Raw genomic sequence first — 26,471 nt, forward strand, 5'->3', positions numbered from 1 at the left:
CTTGTTTACCAGGCTGGAGTGCAATGGTGGGATCTCGGCTCACTGCCATGTCCACCTCCCAGGTTCAAGTGATTCTCCTGCCTCAGCCTCCCAAGTAGTTGGGATTACAGGTGTGCACCACCGTGCCCAGCTAATTTTGCATTTTTAGTAGAGACGAGGTTTCTCCATGTTGGTCAGGCTGGTCTCGAACTCCTGACCTCAGGTAATTTGCCCACCTCAGCCTCCCAAAGTGCTGGGATTACAGATGTGAGCCACTGTGCCTGGCTTCTAGAACTTTTATATCCTGTTGTTTTTAAATATCTAATGTCATTTTTTCTTGTTTTTCTGTTCCTTCCCCCACTTTCCACATGATCTTATCTTACCAACTACATTTTTGCCAGTGAAGGTAATTTTCAAGGACAAAACCTCTGGGACTGGCAAAGGATTATTGTTGCTATGTTACAAAAGTCTTCATAACCCCCTAAATTAAGGTTTAGCACTTAGATATTTCCATTAGAATACAAAATGTGGTGGGAAGAGATTCTAACACAAAGGCTATGAAGTTATTAATTATGGAAGTTTCTCTCTCTCTCTCTTTCTTTCTTTTTTGGGACAAGGTCTCACTCGGTTCTCAGTCTGGAGTGCAATGGTATGATCACTGCCCACTGCAGCCTCAACCTCTGGGGTCAGTCTCTCAAGCAGCTGGAACTACAGGTGTGTGACACCATGCTTGGCTAATTTTTGTTTTTATTTTTGTTGCTAGGGGTTCTCATTATATTGCCCAGACTGGTCTCTAATTCTTAGGTTCAAGCAATCCTCCCACCTCAGTCTCTCCAAGTGCTGGGGATTATATGCGTGAGCCACCATGCCTAGCCAGAAAAGTTTCTTATCATAGAAAAAAAAAATTGGGCTGGGCACAGTGGTTTATGCCTATAGTCCCAGCACTTTGGGAGGCTGAGGCAAGCAGATCACTCAAGGTCAGGAGTTTGAGAGCATCCTGCCCAACATGGTAAAAACCTGATTACTAAAAATACAAAAATTAGCCGGGTGTGGTGCCACACACCTGCAATCCCAGCTACTCAGGAGGCTGAGGCAGGAGAATCGCTTGAATCTGGAAAGCGGAGGTTGCAATGAGCAACCTGCACTCCAGCCTGGGCAACACAGTGAGACTCCATCTCAAAACAAAAAAGAAAAGAAAAGGAAAAAAAATTTGGCAAGGCATGGTGGCTCACAAGTATAGTCCCAGCACTTTGGGAGGCTGAGGTGGACAGATTGCTTGAGCCCAGGAGTTCAAGATCATACTGGCCAACATGGTGAAACCCTGTCTCTACTAAAAATACAAAAAAAATTAGCTGGGCGTGATGGCAAGGGCCTGTAGTCCCTGCTACTCCGGAAGCTATGGTGGGAGAATTGCTTTAGCCCAGGATGTCAAGGCTACAGTGAGCCAAGATCACACCACTGCATTCCAGCTTGGATGACAGAGTGAGACCCTGTCTCAAGAAAAAAAAAAAAACCAAAAAAAGGATTTATATAAACTGTTAAGATATTTTTTTTTTCTTAAACAAGAAATGCAAGGAATGACCCCCTACTACCACATCTAATTGAAGTATTTTAGGAAGAACATCAACTATAATTAAATATCATAGGCATTATTAAAACAAAACCAAGCACTTTCTTTAAACATAAGGTGTTACTCTGACAGTCTCCATTATTTAATGGGAGAGGACATGAGACTGACTCCTTGACCAGGGCACAGTGACTCACATCTGTAAACCCAGCACTCTGGGAGGCTGAGGTGGGAGGATCGCTTGAGCCCAAGAGTTTGAGACCAGCCTGAGCAATAAAGTGAGACCCCATCTCTACAAAAAGTGAAAAAAACAGCCAGGTGTGGTGGTGCACACCTGTAGTCCCAGCTACTTGGGAGGCTGAGGCAGGAGGATCACTTGAGCCCAGGAGGTTGAAGCTCAGTGAGCCATGTTCACACCACTGCACTCCAGCCTGGATGACAGAGCAAGACCCTGTCTGAAAAAGGAAAAAACAAAATAAAATGGATTCTTCATGAATTAAAATGAGATTGGGAACTTACTGAACTTTTTCTAGTTTGGAGACAAGCAGCTTCTGGAATATTAACATGACAGTAACATGCATCTGTACTTCAGCAAGCATCAAGAAGAGGCCAAGGAGAATCTCCTGCTTACCCTGAACTTGAAACAGTTCATCCTCTTCCACCCAAGTCTCTTTTTCTTCAACCCCATTAGAGTTGTTCCACTTGCCTTTGGGTACTCTGAGGGGAGATCAAGGAGAGCACAAGGTGTGAAACAAATTCATCCTGGACTGTCCCAGATTCTGGCCTTGGCTCACTCTTGGCCCTGTATTCCTTCCTGTCCCATTGTGACCACAACTGAGGTTCGCCTGCATGCACCTCCCAAAGCCACTGTCCTTTGTCCTGGCTGGCCAGGCATCTCCGCGTAACACCCCCCAGGCTGTCGGACACCCCTCAAATTCAGCACTGATTCATCAAGTACATCACTACCCCTCTACAAATCTGTTCATTTTCCTGGTTTTTGGCTTGTTTGGTTTTGATTCTATTAAAGGTCTCAGTATTTTCTGATTGGGAACCTGCAAACCTCCCTCTCTTCCTTGGACATGCCTTCTTCCTATATCTGGACTGATTTTTCCGTTTCCACTCCCCCTTGTTCAGGCTCACAGTGCCTTTCATCAGTATTCCACTAGCCTCTTAACTGGAGTTTCTGCCGCTAGCCTCTTCCCATTCCAAAGCCAAAGATGATTTTAAGACAATCATCCTAAAATTACCACATGCCTCCTCTACTCCCTAATGGCTTCTCTCTGCCTGAACAATGGCATCTATATGCCTGTATGGGGGAGTCCAAACCATCCAGTCTGGCCCGTCAGTTTCTAACCAACCACCCCATGATGCCCACACCTGGGCAAACAGCACAGCCACACTGTTCTGCTCTTTCTTCCTCCCATAAGCTCTGTATTTTCCTGCCTCTCCATAGTCCCTGTGCTTGGGAGTCCATTCCCTGCTAAGTGACATCCCACCCATCTTTCAAGGCCATGGTTCTCAATGAAGCCTTCTCTAACTACCAACCCCAACACACACAGAAAGCCTTTCCCCTCTGGCCTGCAGTGCTGTTTCTACCATACCAACTGTCACTTTGCAGTGTGCCCCTAACCAGGACCACCTTGAAGGTGGGGGCCACATCTTCCTTTGTCCATCCCAAACACATAGCACACTCAGCACAGTAACACAGATCCCAATGTGAGCTGGAGATATATTAGCTGAACTAACATTGGGATTGTCAGAGAGCCACAAGGGAATTATACCATCAAAGATTAGAGTAAGAAGCAAACAAGAATGCTCCCTGTGAACATGAAACAATTTAAGTGCTTGGGTGTGGCTAAAAAAAAGTACAAAAGCTGAAAATAACCCCAAACCTAAATTATTCAATGGAAATTATAGTCCATTTCTTCTAATCAACTTTGCATTTACCTGATTAATAACTGCCCTGGGAACAGAGCAAAGCACAAATCTGACCTCAGAATTATAACATCTTTTACAAACATGGAAAGTGTCTGAATTCAGTGTCTCGAAGAATTTATATAAATCAAATGACCTGCAAAAGTTAACCAAGAGTAGAGACAAATTTCTGTATCCTTCGCCCGCCATGAAGAAAAAACTTATTTTTAATGCCATTTGGGTATTCTGCAAATGAATAATAAAAGCAAATTGATGAGTAAGTACATAGGCTTGAAAAAATTCCTTGAGTTCCATAAGTTTTCTATGAAATTGCTAAGTGGCTGAGACAAATGGTAGACCTTTCTCATTTTTACATTGAATCTTATCCCCAAATGTTACTTGAGAATAATTTGCTTGAGACAAAGTGAAAACATTTTATAGGAGGTTTTTCCTTCTCAGGATATTCTTGTGTTAATGACTATTTATAAATAAAAATCAGATGGGGTTACAGTTTGTTTTCTATCTGCTTATCCCAGTGCTGGAATAAAACCAGTTGGAACCTCAGTCCCCGGCTGGTCCATCACTTTTCCTGAGTGGCTGTCCTCCCTCCCTGCAGTCTTCACAGGTCACCTTCTCCCTGTCCTCTGTTGAACTCTCAGCACTATTACCTGTACAAATATATGCTTTGGTGGTGATTTTGCAAGACCTCTGACTTTCAGGTGATGTGTTCACTGCCTCTCCTAACTTCCCATGTGGACGGGCCTGAGATCTGGCTGCTCCTCCTAACTGTCATGGGCTGAGTGGTCCTGGCCAAGTCAGGTCACTTCCTCGTCCTTGTGCTCCTGACTGGCAGTTTGAACGTGAAGAGCAATGGTGTAGCGTGGGTTGGCAAGCTACAGTCTGTGGCTGCTGGCTTGTGTACCATGAAGCTTGGGCTAAGAATGGGTAGCCCATTTTTTTAAGGGTTGTTAACAAAAAACAAAAAAAAAGACAGTCGGGGCAGTGGCTCACGTCTGTAATCCCAGCAGTTTGAGAGGCCCAGGCAGGTGGATCGCTTAAGTCCAGGAGTTCGAGATCAGCCTAGTTAACATGGTCAAACCCCATCTGTACAAAATACACAAAAATTAGCTGGGTGCGGTGGCACGCACCTGTGGTCCCAGTTACTGGGATAGGGGTGGGGATGGTGGCTGGGGCAGGAGAATCGCTTGAACCTGGGAGGCAGAGGTTGCAGTGAGCCAAGATTGTGCCACTGCACTCCAGCCTGGGTGACAGAGCAAGACCCTGTCTCAAGAAAAAAAGAAAAAGAAAAAAACAAGAAAATAATATGGAGCAGACAGACAACACATGTGGCCCAAAATGCCTAAAAATATTACCCTCTGCTGGCTTTTTACAGATGTTTTGGGTTCACTCCTTAAAATGCAAGAAGAAAGAATCCTTATTTTATTTGGTGAATAAGTACCTAGTAAGCACGTGCTATGTGCAAGGTGCTGTGGGAGATACAAGATAGGGGCATGGTGGCCCTGTCCTCCAGGTGACACCGCCAACCCTGCCTTCCCTCCTGATCCCACTGCCCCTCCCTGCTCCCTGGCAGCAGTCTCCAGTCTCCAGCCTCCCTCCTTCCCTCCTTTCCCTGAGTGGGGTCTCATCAGGCCTTCCAATTTGTTGTATTAGAATTATCCGGGGCATAGTTTAAAAAGCAGATTAAAGAGTATTCTCCTGTCTCTTCTAATTCAGTAGCCAGGAGCCTGGAAATATGTATTTTTTTAGCATTCCACAGGTCATTGTGTCATGAAGCCCGGCTTGAGAGCCCGTCTGACACACCAGACAAAAGAAATCCCAGGCCTGGCCCATCCAGCATGCAGACTCTCCTCCCTTCACTCTTTCCTGTGCACCGTATTCTCCTACCATAGGCTCCATGACACTCTGAGGGGCACGCCAGGCTTTCTCATGCCTGTATGTAAGGAGTTCCCACTGCCTAGAGTCCTCCAGCCCCCAACACGCTCGATGACCTTCTGCTCATTCTTCCCAGGCCAGCTCAATGTTTGTTCCTCTAAAAGATCTGAGCCACCTAAAACCTTGCTGAGTAGGCTCAGCTTTTCTTCCCATAAGCAGCCAGGGCACCTCACACGTACTTCTTTAGAGCAGGGACACTGACTCTTTTTTTCTGTAAAGGGCCAGATAGTATTTTCACTTTGCAAGCCTTACTGTCTCTGCTGTGATTACACAACAAACTACCACTGAACAGAAAGCAGCCCTAGATAATACATTGATGATGGGTGTGACCATGTTCCAATAAAACTTTATTTACAAAAACAGGCAGCAGGCAGATTTGGGCCCAGGGCCATAGCTTGCCAACCCCCGCTGCTTTAGGGGACTCATTAGACTTCATATCCTTGACATATGAGAGAGGATGTATGTCTCAAACCTTCACGAATCCTCCCATTTACAAAATTACTGTAATCCCGCACTCTCCCGTTTCCTCATCCCATTTTCTATACTGCACAGGATTGTTGTGAGGAGCCAATGACATCCTGTATCAAATGAGAATAACGTGCGTGGAGCTGCATCCGCTGCCCAGCAGCTATGCCCATTTGCCAGCTGGTGACTCACTTCCAAATACTAGTAGTGGTGACATAGTGCAAATCTGTACCTGAGGATAAATCACTTATCAGATGCCACAGCCTTTTGGGGCACCGAGTACAATGCATGCCAGAGCACAGGTCCCCAAATACTACAACATAGAGCAGTGGCAGAGGTGGCCTTGGGAGATCCATGAGGTGGATCACTTACAGCAGGGAAGCGCTGACCAGGGAGGAGTCTATGGAGGATGGAGAAGTTGTTTTTGTTGTTTTCTTTTTTTTTGAGATGGAGTCACACTTTGTTGCCCAGCCTGGAGTGCAGTGGTGCAATCTGGGCTGACTGTGCAGCCTCCGCCTCCCGGGTTCCAGTAATCCTCCTGCCTCAGCCTCCCAAGTAGCTGGGACTACAGGCGCCCACCACCACACCTGGCTAATTTTTGTATTTTTAGTAGAGATGGAGTTTCACCACATTGGCCAGGCTGGTCTCGAACTCCTGACCTCAGGTGATCCGCCTGCCTCAGCCTCCCAAAGTGCTGGGATTACAGCCGTGAGCCACCACACTCAGCCTGAGGAAGGAGAATTTTAAGAGAGGCAACTTGTTGGTATACAAGCCATGGGCTTTTCTGTCAAGACTGACTTGGATTAAAACTCCCAAAGCCCATCTTTGCCACTTTTAGCTGTGTGACCTCAGGTGAGCTAAGAACTTTTCTGAGCCCTTCTCCTCTGTGTAACGGGGTTAATATATCACATCACAGAGTGAGGATTGTAGCGACTCAGTAAGATGACACATGAAAGTGCTCTGCCCCCAGAAAGCACTTCATCAACAATGGCTTCTCTTCCCTTTAAAGGACAAATGGCATTTGGACAAGCAATGATGGAGGTATGACGGTTCACTGTGGGGAATGAGAGGAAGCAAAAGTACAGTGGTAGAAACAAATAACGTGTTCCAGAGAACAAGCAGGCCAGTCTGCCTGGAGGCAGGATCCGCCACAGGACACAAAGGGAAGCAAAACTCAAAGCCAGGATGAGAATCACCATGGGGAGCAAAATTAAAGTATTCTAGCCACTGCCCCACAGTACCTAGCAGGATATGGGAGATTAGTAAGTATTTACTGAACTTGCCAAGTCTCAAATGCTCAGAAGGGTGCAAAATTATACATATTCATCAGTCTCTTTTTAAGGGTCAAAGTATAATGTGGCCCAATGCAAACAAATTTCTTTTAACACACAAGACTAATGTTTAGAAGTCAAGACACTCAGATGTTTGCTAAAAATGAAAGCGGCGATGAGTAGGAGGCTCTGAAACTTTTCCATCCCCACTCATGCCCTAGTGCAAGGCTTGGAAGCCCACATGTGGGGCTTCAGAACCGGCAGGGATGGCTACGTCGTCACTGCCCGCTCCTGCGTCACATTCTAGCAGTCTGAGCAAGCCTTGGTGGTAACTTAGCTGAAAGTTACTTCATTCACGGAAGTAATACCAGGCCCAACCAGGACCACCAACCAGCCCCAAAATTTCTACAAAGAAGGTCTTCATACTTGGGATTCTTCTCTCCAGGGAGGGGTTGGTTGAGAACGGTGGGCTTGGATGGTGGCGCTGGAGCGGCCTCCTGGGAGGAGGTGAGGCCTGCGCTGGGCTCAGTACTCTGGCTGTCCTCCTCCAAGACCAATCTGCTTATTGTCATGCGCTTGTTCTTGGGCTGCAGTTCCGAGCCACCCTCACCCTCAGCTGGGGCTGAACTTTCATTATCATCTTTTCTGGGTCTCTTGTTTTTGAGGGCTGGTGATGCTGGGGAAGCTTGAGTAGGAAGAACCAGATCCTTCTGGTCCAGTTTTGCAAAGGCTGCCTCAGAATCCTGTGCACCAGACAGAGTCTTGAAAGCTGCTTTCAGAGTCATCATTCCAATGGTGGTTGGAGGATTCCGTAGCTGCCTGCAAATAAAGCATAGGCACAAAGATCTTTTTCACCACTGTTGATGCTCATCCAAACGGCCACAACTTTTTTGAAGTTTGAAGCTTCAAATTAGATAGAGGACTCCTCCAGTTGAGGAGGCTTTAAATGTAATATGTAAGTTGTATTATGAATTTAAAACTCCAAGTTAGAGAACCTTTATTTTACTTCTCATTTTATTTTTAGAGACAGAGTCTGGCCAGTCTGTCCTAGACAGTAGACAGGACAGAGCGATAGGATACAGTGGCACAAACACAGCTCGCTGTATCCTAGAACTCCTAGGCTCAAGCGATCTGCCCACTTCGGCCTCCCAAAGTGCTGGGATTACAGGCCTGATCCACCACACCTGGCCTACAACACATTTATGAACAGGATCTTGAGAATTCTCAGAGTAAAAGACATGCCACACAGTCTTGAAACAATGAGAAACTGCCTTTTAAAAACAAAGTTCATCTATCATTTGGAACAGTTAGTATGCTTCAGGGAAAAACTGTTAGGAGGGGCAAACTGGCAGCCTGCGGGCCAAATCCAGCTGCCAGTCTGCCTTGTTGTCTAACCCACATGAAAAAAAATTTTTTTAAGTAGATCAACTGTCAACATCCAAAAATTGGGAAATCTCACGGAAAACCCTGGACATCTCATACAAAAATCTGAGCACCTGAAGCCTGAGCATTCTTGGATACTCCCACAGAGCAACAACCACAAGAAGCGGAAAAGCAAATGCCCTGGTTCCTGGCCCCACGCTCTCAGCCTAGGTCCACTTTGTTCCTTTAGGTTTCCTACCAGGCCCTGAAAGGGCATCTAAGCTTGTAACCCCTGCTTTAGGAACTGGTTTTGGGATTCGACTCACAGATCTGAACAGTGCTTCCTGAATGTATGAAGAGATTAGGTGTCCACAAGGAAGTACTGAGTCAATATGGGCGAGGCAGGGAGAGAAATGGTGAAAGAGCCTTTGAGGAATGGCCAATCAGGAAGTTGTCAGGGACCCCAGGCGTCCTGTCTCCTCATCTTCCCAGGGTGTGCTGTCTCCCACAGTGCCCTGTACGAGTAACCTTGTAACACGTCAGCAGGTCAGATCGCCGAGAGGAACTGATCCTGCTCTAAGGAGGAGACTGCTTCCAACAACCACCCCAGTGTTTCACCCAGGATCACAAGAGAGCATCTTCTTACCTTGTGGGTTCTCTGGGTGGCTTTTCCACAGGCCCTGGTGCTGGCTGTTTATCTTCCTTCCCTGGACTTGAGGCAGCGGACTCAGATTTCAAAGCCTTTTTGGCCATCTGGGAAAGGAAGGATGTCATCAGGAAGAAGAGGCCACAGAATTGCATTAATTCTCTGCTTCTTTCACCAAGAATATACTCAATATGCAAACAAGTTCACTTACAAATCCAATCTAGGTATAAAACGAAGGATATAAAATGGGAGAGAACTTATAAGACTTATAAATCAAGCTTTTTTTATTCAAACTTAAGATAACTAATACATTTTTTTTTGAGAGGGAGTCTTGCTCTGTTGCTCAGGCTGCAGTACAGTGGTGCGATCTCCGCTCACTGCAACCTCCACCTCCTGGGTTCAAGCGATTCTCCCATCTCAGCCTCCCAAGTAGCTGGGATTATAGGTGCCCAACACCATGTCCGGTTAATTTCTGTATTTTAGTAGAGACGGGGTTTCATCATGTTGGCCAGGCTGGCCTCGAACTCCTGACCTCAAGTGATCTGCCTGCCTCGGCCTCCCAAAGTGCTGGGATTACAGGCATGAGCCACCATGCCTGGCAATACATGCTTACACTAATATATTTCAGTTTGTGTATAGAATTTTTTATAATTGTTTCTACAAATGTGTTGTCTTATTAACAACTGTTTGAGAATCCTTATCTATATAACACAAAGAGCCCTGAGTAGGCTAACCTTGCTCTAACTCCATCTGTTCATCTGTCTCCCTTGGCTTAAGTTTTAGACATTTCCAATCAGTCCAGTGTCATTCAGTTTCAGTTGTTTATCTGTAATATGTGGTGTCCTAAAAGCTAAGAGTTCTGTCCACACACAGACAGCAGCAGGATATTTTCCAGTTACCTGGAATGGAAAGGAAAGGACCCTAGGCCAGGCTCAACTATCTTGACACCTGCTCCCTGAATACCCCAAACTACCTGCTTATAAATAATCTGAGATTTGCCAAACGACTGCTAAGATCATGAACACTACCCTAATATGGGCCTGGCAGATCTGTTATGAAACAGAATATTTTCCACATTCTCAAAGTCCTGGTTTCTTTTGCCCAGGCTGAAGTGCAGTGGCACGACCACACCTCACCGGCAGCCTCAAGTGATCTTCCCACTTCAGCCTCCCAAGTAGTTGGGATTACAGGTGCCCACCACCACACCTGGCTAATTTTTCTATTTTTTGTAGAGACGGGGTTTCACCATGTTGCCCAGGTTGGTCTTGAACTCCTGACCTCAAGCAACCTGCCCGCCCTGGCCTCCCAAAGTGCTGGGATTACAGGTGTGAACCACTGCACTCAGCCAAAGTCCTGGTTTCAAAAACAAAACAAAACCACTCTCACTCAGTGTTCCTTCATCACAGCCTCCCATCTGTGACAGCCTGGGTCTAGTTCTTCCCTATGCCGTCCTGAGCCTCACTGCTTTCATTCTTTTATCTCTTTGATCCAATTAAAGAATGTTTTCATTTGGCTTCTTTTGACCTTATACTTTCAGTGACACCTTTCTCTACACCATACCTTCTTCCTGTTAGCAACTCCATCATACCATATCTACCAAACCACTCTTCCTACAAACTTAGTTCACAAGTCATTGCCTTTGGGAACCACCATCGATTGTAAGCGAATGTTCTACTTCAGCCATGGCAGATTAATCATGTATAAAGGAGATAAAAACGACAGATGAGGGAGACCAGGTGTGTTCCATTTGCCTCTGCCAGTATCTGTGCTTTTGTATTTTTATTTATTTATTTTTTGAGACGGAATCTCACTCTGTTGCCCAGGCTGGAGTGCAATGGTGCAATCTTGGCTCACTGCAATCTCCATCTCTTGGGTTCAAGCGATTCTCCTGCCTCAGCTTCCAAAGTAGCTGGGATTACAGGTGCCTGCTACCACGCCCAGCTAATTTTTATATTTTTAGTAGAGATGGGGTTTCACCATGTTGTTCAGGTTGTTCTCGAACTCCTGACCTCAGGTGATCCACCCACCTGGGCCTCCCAAAGTGCTGGGATTACAGGCGTGAGCCATTGCGCCAGGCCTGCTTTTGCATTTTTAAGGCATTTAATTAAGAAAGCTAGTGCACACAATTCAATGTCTTTTTCACACATCAACTCTTTTCACTTCAGATATTCTGATTCCCTGCACATCCTCAAGGGCACACCATGGTTATGGGAGAAGGGCCAAGGCGCACCGTGAGGAGGTAGGGCTCAGCGTCATCCAGGTGGCTCTCCAGGAAGCGCAGCATCTTCTGCTGGAAGGTCTCGTAGGAAAAGTTCTGGATGACAGGATGGGCCAAGTTCTTTTCTCGAATAATATTCAGGAGATCATTTCTCAGCTTCTACACAATGGACCGATATTTGCAACATGAGAAAGTAGAACTCCAGTAAAAATTCAATGATGATGAGGTGAGACAGACACTATGAGAACTTCTGCAATGCCGTCAATGCAAATCACTGGCACTCATACAGGAAGGGAAGCCCAACACAAAGGATTGGTCAATAAATCAGGTTCAGCCACAGCGGGTTATTATGCAGCTATGAAAAACAGATTAAGAAGTTCCTTATGTGCTAACACAGAATTATTCCAAGATATATTATTAAGTGAAAAAAGCAATTTAGAAAAGTGTTCACATTAGTGTGTAGGATATGCTATCATGTGTATGAGAATGGGGAAAATGGATATACGTGGATGTCTGTATACACACACACACACACAATTTGTTTGCACATGCATAGAGGATCTTTGAAAGGATAAAAGAAAAAAAAAAAAAAAGAAACTGGTTGCCTGTGAAGGGAAGAAGATGGCCGAGGGTCAGAGATGAGAGAATTTTCACTAAACTCTTTTGTTATACCTTTTGAATTCTGTATTATGTACATGTATTACCTTTTCAAATAATGAAATTTAAATTTATATAGAGGCCAGGTGCAGTGGCTTACGCCTGTAATCCCAGCACTTTGGGAGGTCGAGACAGGCGGATCACTTGAGGTCAGGAGTTTGAGACCAGCCTGGCCAACATGCTAAAATCCCGTCTCTACTAAAAACACAAAAAAATTAGCCCAGCATGAAGGCACACGCCTGTAATCCCAGCTACTCCAGAGGCTGAGGCAAGAGAACTGCTTGAACCTGGGAGGTGGAAGTTGCAGTGAGCCAAGATTGAGCCACTGTACTCCAGCCTGGGCAACAGAGCAAGACTCCATCAAAAAAAAAAAAAAAAAAGTATATAGAAGAAATGGTTGGGCATGATGATTCATGTAATCCCAGCACTTTGGGAGGCCGAGGTGGCAGGATCACTTGAGCTCAGGAGATCCAGACCAGCCTGGGCAACATAAAGAGACGTTGTCTCTACAAAAAATTTTAAAAATTAGCCACGTGTGGTGGCATGCAGCTGTGAACCCAGCTACTGGGGAGGATGAGGTGGAAGAACTGCTTGAGCTCAGGAAGTTGAGGCTGCAGTGAACTATAATTGCACCACTGCACCCCAGCCTGAGCAACAGAGCGAGACTCTGCCTCAAAAAAAAATTGTTTTTTAAATGAATAAAAAGGAAGAAGAAAAAATAAAAGCAGGGGACCAACAGAACTGTTGACACCAGGAAACAGGTGCTATGTCCTCACCAGAGAAGCTTCCTCACATCTGCAGGATCAACATTTAATGTAAATAAAGTTAGAAGCATTACAACATTTGTCAGCTCCATACCTGGTACTGATCATTTAAATCAATGGTCTGTTATGAACCAGACGGAAATGAGGCAAGTGAAGAATTTATGTAAATTTCTCTAATGAAAACTAAATTTTGAAAAGTCAAGCTTACAGTGAGTTATCTTGGATATAAAAGATAACTCGCTGCAGGTGTTACATGTTGAAAGGAGAATATTTAGGTAATATTCCTGACCAAGAACCCTTTCCTTGTTTTCCCACAAAAAGCAATGAGATGGATGTAAGTCACAGGAGCAAAAATGTATCAAATTTACCTGAGTTGTGGGGTCCTTGGACATATGTTTTTTCAAAATTTTTGAAGCCTTTTCAAATTCTTTGTTTTTGATACAAATAATGACAGCCTAAAAAGGAGGGGAAAAACCTTTTTTTACTTTTGTAATGACAGGTGTAATCAGAATATCAAACATCAAAATAACTTTCTCTCACATTGTATCAAATTCCTGCACTTAAAAACTAACAATTATTAAGCCAGGCACCGTGGCTCACACCTGTAATCCCAGCACTTTGGGAGGCCAAGGCGGGTGGATCATCTGAGGTCGGGAGTTCGAGACCAGCCTGACCAACATGGAGAAACCCCAACTCTACTGAAAATACAAAATTTTCTGGGTGTGGAGGCGCATGCCTGTAATCCCAGCTACTTGGGAGGCTGAAGCAGAATTGTTTGAACCCGGGATGTGGAGGTTGCAGTAAGCTGAGATCACGCCACTGCACTCCAGCATGGGCAACAAGAGTGAAACTCCGTCTCAAAAAAAACCAAAAAACTACCTAACAATTATTGTTCAAGTGTTGTGAACCACTGGAAGCTGTCTCTTTCTGCTTGTAAAGTAGTCGCTTTTCAACAATACAATGGCTTTTGTTACATGGCTGATAGAGCAAAATCTGATCCCCTGGATTACAGACCATTTAACCAATTTCAATAGCGCCTCCTGAGGAAAGACGCAATGGACAGGAGTCATTCTAGGTCCCAGTAATTTCAGGTCCCCAGAACAATTGATTCTGTTCTTTTTGGATGCAAAAGCTTTAAAGCAAGGGGGGGATGAGGGAGGGAGGATATAGTGTACGGGAAAAAAAGGGATTTGCTGACCACAGAGTTCTGCTAGTTCCATTCTGGAAAGGCCTGAGGCCAGTTCTGTAGGAGAATGAAAGGACAACCCCTTACTACCATAAACCCCAGCTGGCAACTTCAATTAAAGCACCTAGGGAACTACTGAAGCCAACAAACCCAGGTCATTCACAAGCAGCAAATAAAAAGGGCAAAGTTCCAGGTAAGATAAGGTGTCATCAGTCACAGAGAGAAAGAAGAGTCCTTCCATAAAGAAACCTCAAGAGAATATACAGAGGAATAACAGTGACTGAACACTTACAAGGAAGTTATAATACACAGGAACATTTTTAAAAATTAGAAGAGCCAAGAAAAAATTGGGAGTATCTGAAGTTATATGATAGAATAAAGCAGCTACCTCAAATCCTGTCTGAGAGAGATACAGATTCTTTAAAAAGACCACCATACAAAAAAAGGCAAGCCGGCTGCGTGTGGTAGCTTACAACTGTACAACTGTATTCCCACACTTTCGTAGGCCAAGGTGGGAGGATCACTTGAGCTCAGGAGTTTGAGACCAGCCTGGGGAACACAGGGAGACCCTGTCTCTCCCCACAAAAAAAACCACCTAGCCAGGCATCTTGGTGTGTGCCTGTGGTCCCAGCTACTCAGGAGGCTGAGGTAGGAGCATCACTTGGGTCTGGGAGATTGGGGCTGCAGTGAGCCGAGATTGCACCACTGCACTCCAGCCTGGGCAACAGAGAGAGACTCCGTCTCAAAAAACAACAACAAAAAACCCGTAAGTATGTAGGACTTTTTTTTAAAGGATGTAGCCTTGAGCTTGGCTCCTTTCACGCTGTATAATGCCTTTAAGGTCCATCCATGTTGGTGCACTGTCAATAGTTCACTTTTTCTTGTTGTTGAGCAGTATTCCATTCCATGAATGTACTATAGTTTATACATTAATCCACTGAAGGACACTTGAGATGTCTGCAATTTATGGTTATTATAAATAGAGATGCTAAAATATTCATGTACAGGTTTTGATATGAATAGAACTTCTCATTTCTCTAAGGTAAATACCCAAGAATAGGATTGCATGGTCTTATGGAAAATATGTTAATGAGAAATGGCCAAACTACTTTCTGGAGTAGCTGTATCATTTCACATTCCCATCAGCAATGTATGAGAGTTCCAGTTGCTCCACATCCTCACTAGTGCTTTTTAAAACATAGGCTGAGTGTGGTGGCTCACGCCTATGATCTCAGCACTTCAAAAGGCCAAGGTAGGAGGATCATTTGAGCCCCAGAGTTCAAGTCCAGCATGGGCAACATAGTGAGATCCCATCTCTATTTAAAAAACAAACAAAAAGTGTACATACTTATGTACAACATGATGTTTTGAAACATGGAACTAACACTTTTTAGAGTTAGTATTTTTTTATTGATTTTTCTTGAGATAGGGTCTATATCACCCAGCCTGAACTCAAACTCTTGGCCTCAAGCAATCCTCCCATCTCAGGTACCCAAGTAGCAGGGATCACAGGCATGTGACCCCAGGTCCCACTATCGGTATTTTTTAAAATTCAGCCATTCTAATCGGTATTTGAATCTACTGTGGTTTTAATTTGTATTTCCTTAATGAGTAAATAATGTTGAACATCTTTTCATGTAACTTTTTTTTTTTGCCATCTGTATTCTTTTTGGTGAGCCTTTTGCCCATTTAAAACTAGAGTTGTATAGGCTCATTTCTTTTGAGAGCTCTTTGTACATTCTGGATACCAGTTCTTTGTCAGGCGTGATTTGTAAATATTTTCTCCCAACCTATAGGTTGCTTTTCCATTCTCTTAGCAGTGTTTTTCTCAGAGCAAAAGTTTAAAATTTTGATTAAGTCCTATATATCAATTTTTCTTCTTAGGAATGTTTTTAAATTCTTATCTAAGATTTTTTTGTCTAACTCCAGAACATAAAGATTCCTTCATGTTTCCTCTAAGTTTTATGGTTTCACATTTTACATTTAGATTATAATTTTGAGTTAATTTTTGTACAAGATCTGAGCTTACCGTCAAAGTTCATTTCTGCATATGGACATTCAATTGTTTCAACAACATTTGTTGAAAAGACTATCCTTTTCCCATTGAACAGCTTTCACATCTTTGTCAAAAATCAATTAGTCATATTTGTGTGGGTCTGTTTTTACATGCTCTCTTCTGTTCCATTAATCTCTATAGTCCTAAGTACTGTAACTTTCTCATAATTCTTAAAATTGGGTAGTATGAGTTCAACTTTTCAATATAACACTTTTTGGTTATTTTAATTCCTTTGCCTTTCCACGCAAATTTTAGAATCAGTCATTCTGTATCTATAGAAAATCATGCTGAGGCCAGACAGGGTGGCTCAAATCTGTAATCCCAGCACTTTGGAAGGTTGAGGTGGGAACATCACTTGAGCCCAGGTGTTCAAGACCAGACTGCGCAACATGGGAACATAGGGAGACTCCATCTTTACCAAAAACAAAAAAAATTAGCCAGGCAAAGTGGCACATGCCTGTGGTCCCAGTTACTCTAGAGGGTAAAGTGGGAAGAGCACCTGAGCCCAGGAGGTGGAGGCTGCAGTAAGCCATGATCATGCCACTGCCTTCCAGCCCGGATGACAGAGTGAGACCTTGTCTCATTTAAAAAAAAAACACACACACATACAAAGAAAAGAAAGAAAATCCTGGCCGGGTGCAGTGGCTCACATGTGTAATCCCAACAAGCACTTTAGGAGGCCGAGGTGGGCGGATCATGAGGTCAGGAGATCAAGACCATTCTAGCTAATACGGTGAAATCCTGTCTCTACTAAAAATACAAAAAAAAAAAAAATTAGCCGGGCATGGTGGCAGGCACCTGTAGTCCCAGCTACTCAGGTGGCTGAGGCAGAAGAATGGCGTGAACCCAGGAGGTGGAGCTTACAGTGAGCTGAGATCGCGCCACTGCACTCCAGCCTGGGCAACAGTGCAAGGCTCCGTCTCGAAAAGAAAAGAAAATCCTGCTAGGCCGGGTGTGACGGCTCATGCCTGTAATCCCAGCACTTTGGGAGGCCGAGGCGGGCGGATCGCCTGAGGTTGGGAGTTTGAGACCAGCCTGGCCAACATGGTGAAACCCCATCTCTACTAAAAACACACAAAAATTAGCCAGGTGTCAAGGGACGCACCTGTAAACCCAGCTCCTCAGGAGGCTGAAGCATGAGAATCGCTTGAACCTAGGAGATGGAGGTTGCTGTGAGCTGAGATTGTGCCACTGCACTCCAACGTGGGCAACAGAGCAAGACTCCATCTCAAAAAACAAAAGAAAATCCTGCTGAGATTGTGACTAGAATTGTATTAACTCCATAGATCAATGGGAGATAAGCGACATCTTAATTCATGTCTTCCAATCCATGAACATGGTCTGTCTTTCCATTCGGTCTTAATTTCTTTTTTTTTTTCTTTTTTGAGATGAAGTCTTGCTCTGTCACCACACTGGAGTGCAATGGCGCAATCTCAGCTCACTGCAACCTCCACCTCCCGAGTTTAAGCTATTCTCCCACCTCAGCTTTGTAAGTAGCTGGGACTACAGGCGCACACCACCACACCCAGCTAATTTTTGTATTTTTAGTAGAGACGGGGTTTCATCATGTTGGCCAGGATGGTCTGAATCTCTTGACCTCATGATCTGCCCACCTCAGCCTCCCAAAGTGCTGGGATTACAGGTGTGAGCCACCATGCCTGGCCTTACTTTCATCAGCATTTTACATTTTTCCACATACAGTTCCTTCACATTTTGCTGGACTTACATGTATTTATTTTTCTTTCTGTTTTGAAGCCATTGTAAATGGCATTGTTTTGGTAATTTCATTTTGAATTGTTCACTGCTAGTATATGGAAATATGACTGACTTTTCCTTTTTTACTTTAAAATGCTGTTTTCATGTGATGTATGACTGATTTTTGGGTTGATCTTGCTAAACTTACAGGATTTTTTTTTTTTTGTATACTTCATGGGATTTCTACATAGTCCTGCCATCTGCAAAAAGAAATAATTTTATTATTTTCTCTCCATTCTGTATGCTTTTTCATCCTTGCCTTATTGCACTGGTTAGGTCTTTCAGTATGATGTTGAATACAAGTGGTGAGCACTCCAATTTTTACCATTAAGAACATTAGCTGTGGGCTTTTTGTAGACACCTTTTATCAGGTTGAGGAAGTTCCCTTCATTCCTAGTTTGCTAAGTGTTTTTATCATGAACTAATGTTGAATTTTGTCAATTTCAGCATCAATTTATATGATCATACAGTTTTTCTCTTAATATGGTGGACTACACTGATTGATTTTCAAATATAGTGAAGCAGCCTTGCATTCCTGGACTTTGGTTTTCCCCACTCTGTCACACTCTAACTGCATCTGCATCCAGGGCCAAGCAGCAGGACAGACAGTGCAAGAAGGCTATGGAATTTGTTCCATGTTCTGGGGATCACAGCCCCTTTGGTGAGAAAAAGAGTTCTTCTCCTTCAGTTTTAGGCGCCTTCACTGTTGCCACTGTCATTGCTAGGCAGCTGCCGCCACCAGGATAGTACTGCCTGGGGGCCAGGGCAAGAAAGAAGGGAAAAAAGAGAAAAAATTGGGATTTCTTTCACCATCTCTGACCCTTAAGAGATCCCTCCTTGCCCCTCAGACCAGAAAGAGAAAGCTTCTCTTGGTGCTTTTTCCATTCACATCTGGAGTGCATTTCCAGGTTTCAGACTGCCTTTGATTCTGGGCTGGGTGATACCAGAGAAGGAAAAAATGGTAAACTATTCATCACTGGTTTGGTGGAACTTCAAATTCTGGTCTCCTTCCCCATATGCCTATTTCCAGATAGAATCCTCAGATAGCTACTCCATGCATTCTGTCCAAGACTTATAATTACATTAAGAGGGAGAGATAGAAGAGAGTATGTTTACTCTATGTTCCCCAGAATTGGAACACATATCCTTCTATATTTAATGTGTGAAACAAGAAAGGAAATATGAATGCTTTCAAATTGAAATGTAGAAGTCTGCTTCAAAGGTTGTGCTATGAGCTTATCTTTTAAAACTATGTATTAGTTTCCTGTGGGGGAAAAAATTTAAAAAGATGAATCACTGCTTTTTCACCTGGCAGTTCTCAGAAATAAGTATAGCTTCAGGCCGGGCGCGGTAGCTCGCGCCTGTAATCCCAGCCGAGGCGGGGGGATCACGAGGTCAGGACATCGAGACCATCCTGGTTAACACGGTGAAAGCCCGTCTGTACTAAAAATACAAAAAAATTAGCCGGGTGTGGTGGCGGGCGCCTGTAGTCCCAGCAACTTGGGAGGCTGAGGCAGGAGAATGGTGTGAACCCGGGAGACAGAGCTTGCAGTGAGCCAAGATTACACCACTGCACTCCAGTCCGGGCAAAAGAGCGAGACTCTGTCTCAAAAAAAAAGAAAAAAATAATAAGTATAGCTTCTTCTCTTACGTATTTGTTAAGGTTTTTAGGGTATAAGCAAGATCAGTGGTCTCTGGGTAAGTTAAATAAAAGATTTTCAAAATAAGTGAGGTAGGTTTATGTTGGGAAGAAATGTCAGAAAGCACATACATTAACAGAGGAAGAGAAGGAGACCAAAACTCACAGAACTGAAGAATAAAGAAAAGATGCCAAAAGAAGCAAGGCTGTTTTGGGAAGTAGCAATGTTTAAAAAGCCTCAACAAATATTTTTGTTTCAAAAATTAAAGTTCTAAAAGAGTGTATCTGATCTACAAGCAACCCAAATGGGGTAAGGCCCCCAAAGAACATCAAGCTGCTGTTGCCAAAGGTGCAGGGGAGAATACTGCACAGTAAAAAGCAACAAGTAAATGCTTCACGGACATGCTACATTGCTATCCCTTGTTCTCCAAAGAAACCTAACTGATCAATCTCTCCTTTAGTTATGAAGAGAAAACAAATATAGTCTTGATATAATTAACAGCTTGCAAAAGCAGGTCTCAAATTTTTGGTCTCAGGATTCTTTTATATTCCTCTTAAAATGTTAATGCAGACCTTCAAAGAGCTTTCTGTTTATGTAGGTTATATTAGTTGATATTCACTGTATTAGAAACATAAAACAGGAAATTTAAAATATTTATTAATTCATTAAAAAATAACAATAAACTCATTACAGGGTAACATAAATAACACTTCATGAAAAATTACGGCATTTACTAAGATAAAAGTTTAATGAGAAGAGTAGCATTGTTTTTCATTTTCAAAATCTCTTTAATATCTGGTTTAATACAGAAGATAGCTAGATTCTCATAACTGCTTCTGTACTGTTGGGATGTGTTGTTTCGGTAGAGGGTTTTTTTTTTTTTTTTGGAGACAAAGTTTTGCTCTGTCGCCCAGGCTGGAGTGCAGTGGTGTGATCTCAGCTCAATGCAGCCTCCCCACCTCCTGGGTTCAAGCAATTTTCATGCCTCAGCCTCCCGAGTGGCTGGGATTACAGGCTAGTGCCACCACACCTGGCTAATTTTTGCATTTTTAGTAGTGATAGGGTTCACCATATTGGCCAGTCTGGTCTCAAACTTCTGACCTCAAGTAAACCACCCATCTGAGCCTCCCAAACTGCTGAGATTACAGGCGTGAGCCACCATGCCCCACCCGTGGGCATTTTAAAAAATCTGGTTTTATACACATACGAAGTTGAAAATGGAGGAGTACTTTAATAGCTTTTTCAGAAAACTGTGGCTACTCTTGTTTGATTCTACACAAAACCATAGTAAGTAAACTTTTCTTAATCTGTCACATTAAAATTCATCAGTCAGCCAGGCGTGGTGGCTCACTCCTGTAATCCCAGCACTTTGGGAGGTCAAGGTGGGTAGATCATGAGGTCAGGAGTTCAAGACCAGCCTGGCCAAGATGGTGAAACCCCATCTCTACTAAAAATACAAAACTTAGCCAGGTGTGGTGGTGCGCACCTGTAATCACAGCTACTCAGGAGGCTGAGGTGGAGAACTGCTTGAACCCAGGAGGTGGAGCTTGCAGTGAGCTGAGATCGTGCCACTGTACTTCAGCCTGGGCGACACAGAGAGACGCCGTCTCAAAACAAAAAAAATAAAAAATAAAAAATAAATCCATCAGTTATCTTGTAGTTTAAATAGATCTTTCATCTATGAATGATTTTGTAATAGCATGCATTGGTCATCTGGAAAATACTGGTTCACTGAGTTATGAAGATCTTCAAATGTTGGCACATTCATTAAATCTTTTTTGTTTTCTGAGATGAAGTTTTACTGTCGCCCAGACTGGAGTGCAGTGACACGATCTCGGCTCATGGCAACCTGCCACTCCCGGGTTCAAGCAATTCTCCTGCCTCAGTCTCCCGAGTAGCTGGGATTACAGGTGCCTATCACCATGCCTGCTAATTTTTTTTTGTATTTTTAGTAGAAATGAGGTTTCACCATGTTGGCCAGTCTGGTCTCGAACTCCTGACCTCAGGTGATCTACCCACCTTGGCCTCCCAAAGTGCTGGGATTACAGGCGTGAGCCACCGTGCCCAGCCTAAAAATATTTTTAAAATGTCAGTTGTTAATATTACAAATCTTCAGAAAAGACTAAGTATTGGGAAGCTATCAAGCACACGAATACAAGTTTTCCAAAATTCTATTTTTCACTTGAAAGCTTAAACTTTATCATTGGCAACAAATACTGTCACTTGTTTTATGTGACAGGTTTGCTTTACTCATTCTCAAGAAAATGACTGCCAAATACCCAAGTGTGAACAACTGTAATTTGTCAGTTGTTCTTTCAGGTAAAATAGTATTCCACAAAAAAAGCAGCTAGCTCAGCATGCAACTCTAATAATGACACAAGTACTTTTCCTGGTAACCATCATGTTTTGGTATGTGGCAGAAACATTTTATGCATTCTTCCTTTTTTTTTTTTTTTTTTTTTTGACAGGGTCTTCAGTCTGTTGTCCAGGCTCGAGTACAGTGGTGTGGTATCAGCTTACTGCAACCTCCACCTCCCGGGCTCAGGCGATCCTTCTGCCTCAGCTTCCCAAGTAGCTGGCACCACAGGTGCACACCACCACACCTGGCTAATTTTTTGTATTTTTGTAGAGACAGGGTTTCACTATGTTACCCAGGCTGGTCTGGAACTCCTAGGCTCAAGCGATCCGCTCACATCAGCCTCCCAAAGTGCTGGGATTACAGGTATAAGCTACTGCACCTGGCCCATACTTTCTACATCATCACACAAAATACTGAAAAGATGTTTACTCATGCCTCCAGAGTTAATAAAATTAATCCAGTTTTTGCTGCTTTACCAAAGACATTTTTTCTTTTTTAAAAAAATTTTTTAATGGGAGTTCTGGGCTTTTAAACAACTGTGACTAACACTCCGTGTTTTGTTTTTTTTTTTTTTTTTTTGAGACAGAGTCTCGCTCTGTTGCCCAGGCTGGAGTGCAATGGCGTGATCTTGGATCACTGCAAGCTCCGCCTCCCAGGTTCACGCCATTCTCCTGCTTCAGCCTCCAGAATAGCTGGGACTACAGGTGCCCGCCACCACATCTCTTTTTAGTAGAGATGGGGTTTCACCACGTTAGCCAGGATGGTCTCGATCTCCTGACCTCGTGATCCACCCGCCTCAGCCTCCCAAAGCACTGGGATTACAGGCATGAGCCACTGCGCCCAGCCAACTGTGACTAACATTCCTAATTAAAATCGGTAGTTTTTAAAAAATTGTGGCAGTGAAGAATACAATGACTACTAGTACAATTACTATCATCTTGATCATGCTAAGGAATCACCCATTTTACTCATCCTTGCTTTTTGCACCATCGATGCAAATGCCAATGCACTGAAAAAGTCAAATAATGTTGTGGTTCTGTTTATGAAAACAGTTTTGAACTCATGGCCTCTCTGAAAGGGTCCTGGGGACCTCCAGAGATCCCTAGACCATGCACTGAGAGTTCTAACTTAACAAATAACTTACTTGATAAATTTTGCGAAAGATTCAATATACTTTTAAACAAATTGTTTTGGCACTTTACAAAGCTTAAATGCATCAACAAGGCTCACTGAACCTAGGCGTCTGTGGAATTTTCCCAAGGATGACCATTAACAGGTTCTGTGACGCTAAATGAGAAACTTTTACAAAGTAAATTGAAGAGGTGGATAAAATAATATCATTTAACAACTAGGAGATCAAGGTAATTGTGTTTGCCAACCTCAAAGGCAGCCCCCAATGTGCCTCACCTCTTGCGGAGTCCCATTCACACACACTATCAGAGTGAGTCTAGTCTGTATGACCAAGAGCATATAGCAGAAGAGATAATGTGTCACTTCCAAGATTAGACTATACAAGAATGAGGCTTCACCCTTGGGGTCTTGCTCTCTTGCATGATTTGCTCTAGGAAAAAAAAGCTGCCATGTTGCAAGCAGCCCCATCTGTGGAGAGGCCAGGAGCTGAAGTGTCTAGCCAACAGCCAGTAAGAAAGTCAGTCTTGTTAACAACTATGTGAGTATGGAAGCAGTTGAGTCTTGAAATAACTGCAAACCTAGCTGACAGCTTGACTGTAACCTCATGAGAAACCCTGAGCCAGAACCACTCAGTTACACCACTAACAGACTCCTGATCCTCAAAAATTGAAAGATAATATTAACTGTTTTGAGCTGCTTAGTCTTGGAGTAATTTGTTACGCTGCAGTAACAATAAGCATAAGATCTAGTACCCGGTGGAGATTGGAAAAGCAGAACAGTCAACATAAGAAAATGGTTGACTACTTTAAGAGAGCTTAGATTTTTCTAATAGATTTTTCCTAATAAACCACCCAAATAAGGAGATCTATGAGCGTAAATAATAATAATAAAAAATATGCAGCTGAAAGATGAAAGCCCACAAAGACTCTTCCAGAAGAGGGGCCAGATGGCAAATCTACAGCCTTTGAGTCTAAAGGAGTTGCTACAGGTTGAGCATCCTAAATCTGAAAATCCAAAATCTGCAATGCTCCAATGAGCATTTCCTTTGAGCACCATGTTGGCACTCAAAAAGTTTCAGATTTGAGGGCATTTGGATTTCATATTTTTGGATTTGGGATGCTCAACCTAAATTTAATGCAAATATTCCAAAATCTGAAAAAAACCTGAAATCCAAAACGCTTCTGGTCCCAAGCATTTTGGATGAGGGATACTCAATCTGTACTTAATAGAAGTTAAATGAATTACTCTGAACAGGTACCCATTCAAAAGATCCTTAACCATTCTGAAAGCAGACATGAATTTCTCCTCCCTTGATAATGTCTTCTCTGGCATATGCTCCCCAAACCCAAACCTGAATTTCCTATACCAAAAATGTATTCTTGGAATTATTCTTCTTTGGAAATGACTAATATCTAAGCATTTTTTACAAGACCAAAAGTAGTATCTGCCCAAGGTCCTTAATTGAATAAACTATGTGCACCTCATGCACACTAGTTGTTTTTCAACAGGATACCCAAGTACTTTGTACACAGCCAAGAGACAGAAGGTCTTCCTTGCTAAGCAAGGTTTTCTCTTCCTACCCCACCCCCATCTTTGGGATTCCATCCTTTTAGGGGTGCTCTTTTCTTAACCATTTCCCTATTTTCTACCACCAGGGCAATGCTTAGCTGATGTTTTCCATCTTCACCTGCGCATCTGCTTCCACACCCCCCAGCCTTGGTTTTGGGGGAAGAAAAATCTTTTTCTGACTGGTTCCCACAGCCACTTCTATGTTTTAAATTAAAATAAGTTCTACCGTTTGAAGCTACCTGAGCCACAACACAGTGACAATCCCAAATTCCTAGACACTCCATTAGCTTTTTTCTTGAATTCAAGAACACTGCCTTTGCCAACCTTCTATCATTCTTCCACCATTACTATTTTGCTAGCTGGCTCATTATCTCAGCACCTCTGATTCTAATCTTTCTGTTCAAAAGGGAAATTCTCTAAGCCCCTTTCTGCAGACAGAAAGAACTCAAAGTCAGTATCACGTTTTCCAAGGCCCCGCTTATCTCCTTGGTTTATTATAAACAAGGGTGACCAAACCCTAGGCCAGAGTTACTTAAGGCTCTTGCAGAGTGCTCCCGAATGGTGCAATAACCTCCAAAATGTCAGTGCTTCAATGCCAAAGCCACAAGGAAGACCACCCAAATCACAAAAGCTGAGCACCTGCCATTACTTCCCACGCCTGGGTGGGAAAGGGGACACCTGAAGAGATAACGTCTGTGTGTGTGTGCTTTCTTGCTTGCTCAATCTCTCCCCATTCCTGTTTTCCTCTACCCCACACAGGAAAGAGTAAGTGCTGTATCCTCAAAGACCCCTGATTTTTGGTCAAACAAAAAAGAAATAAAAATAGAGCCTTACAGCCTCCTTGACCAGTTTTCTACTGGATTCGACCACTGCTTCTGTCAGTGTAAATTCCGTTTTAATCATCTCCAGCACATTGATAGCTGATTCCAGTGGTGTGAGCTCAGCCTCCATATCAAAGGAACAGTCTAGGACAAAGCACAGTTTCCATTTTAAGCTCTTTTCTAAGAGCAAAAAAGTTATGTCCAAAAATTATATATACTTATGGAAATGGAGCATGCAAATATGGTAAGATTTGCATTTAATTTTTTGACACATTTGCTACAGGTTGACATACACGATAAGGGTCCAAATTCAAATCAATGAATTTAACGTGACCATTTTTTAACACCTGTCAAGACAGGCAAAAAAATTACTTTTAAATACATGCATTTACCTCTCAAATTCAGAATACACCCATCCTCCTCAGATACGAGTGGCAAGAAACTGATAACAGTTAAATAGCTTTCAAGTTAAATTCAGAGGGGAAAAATGTACTTCTACTCTGAAAAACACTCTACCATGGGGGAAAAAAGATGTCCACATGAACATAACTCACTTTAGATATGAGCAAAGTTGGGGTGAGCAATTAACAGGTGGGAGAAGATTTAAACAAAAAAACACAGAAAAGCAGCCAAGACAACCTTAACCGGAGAAAACTAGAGCCAGAAAACAGACCCATCGTAGAATGGAAAAGACCACTCTGATGGAAACTATCGCACTTTAACCCGGAATCCTTCAGTTCCAGATATAAGTTTGAAAACAAAACCCTACGCAAGTAAGCCCAGAGAAGAACACAAAAATAGCCATACCTAAATTTTCCCCTTCTTCAATGCGCGACAGACACTGCATAACCCGCAGCAATCGGGACACGGTGTGCTCCTTCCCCAAGGGCCTGACGAGCAAAGCTGGGAAAGAAGACATCGTTGGCTGGGCGACCCCCAGTCCCGACCCCCGGGGCCCCCCGACCCCCTTCCCCGGCGCTTCAACCCCCTTCCCCCGGCCCGGCCCTCACCCTGCATGATGTCCCGGATCTGTCTGAAGTCCCCGTACCGGCTACCCCGAAAGGCCCGCAGCGCCTCGTGGAAGTAGAACTTGAGCACCCAGCGATTGACCGCCTCTTCCAGCCGTGCCTCCCCCGCGCCGCGCTCCGCCGGGCCCCC

At 43.5% G+C, this 26,471-nt stretch overlaps 1 protein-coding gene across 1 annotated transcript in view; it reads right to left on the reverse strand.

Moving 5' to 3' along the window:
* TERF2 (telomeric repeat binding factor 2) overlaps nucleotides 1–26,465 on the reverse strand; it is a 30,741-nt gene extending 4,276 nt beyond the window's left edge. The window contains exons 1-9 of the mRNA XM_011976689.1: nucleotides 26,324–26,465; nucleotides 26,121–26,216; nucleotides 25,327–25,457; nucleotides 13,165–13,251; nucleotides 11,388–11,534; nucleotides 9,369–9,377; nucleotides 9,158–9,264; nucleotides 7,576–7,968; nucleotides 2,178–2,263 (exon numbers count right to left, since the gene is read on the reverse strand). Of these exons, the coding sequence (XP_011832079.1) occupies nucleotides 2,178–2,263; nucleotides 7,576–7,968; nucleotides 9,158–9,264; nucleotides 9,369–9,377; nucleotides 11,388–11,534; nucleotides 13,165–13,251; nucleotides 25,327–25,457; nucleotides 26,121–26,216; nucleotides 26,324–26,330 (1,063 nt within the window). The 5' untranslated portion in view covers nucleotides 26,331–26,465. The remainder of the gene's footprint in view (nucleotides 1–2,177; nucleotides 2,264–7,575; nucleotides 7,969–9,157; nucleotides 9,265–9,368; nucleotides 9,378–11,387; nucleotides 11,535–13,164; nucleotides 13,252–25,326; nucleotides 25,458–26,120; nucleotides 26,217–26,323) is intronic.
* Between the last annotated feature and the right edge of the window lie 6 nt (nucleotides 26,466–26,471).

The sequence above is a fragment of the Mandrillus leucophaeus genome, unplaced genomic scaffold, assembly GCF_000951045.1.
Source record: "Mandrillus leucophaeus isolate KB7577 unplaced genomic scaffold, Mleu.le_1.0 Scaffold17, whole genome shotgun sequence".
Taxonomy (NCBI): Eukaryota; Metazoa; Chordata; class Mammalia; order Primates; family Cercopithecidae; genus Mandrillus; species Mandrillus leucophaeus.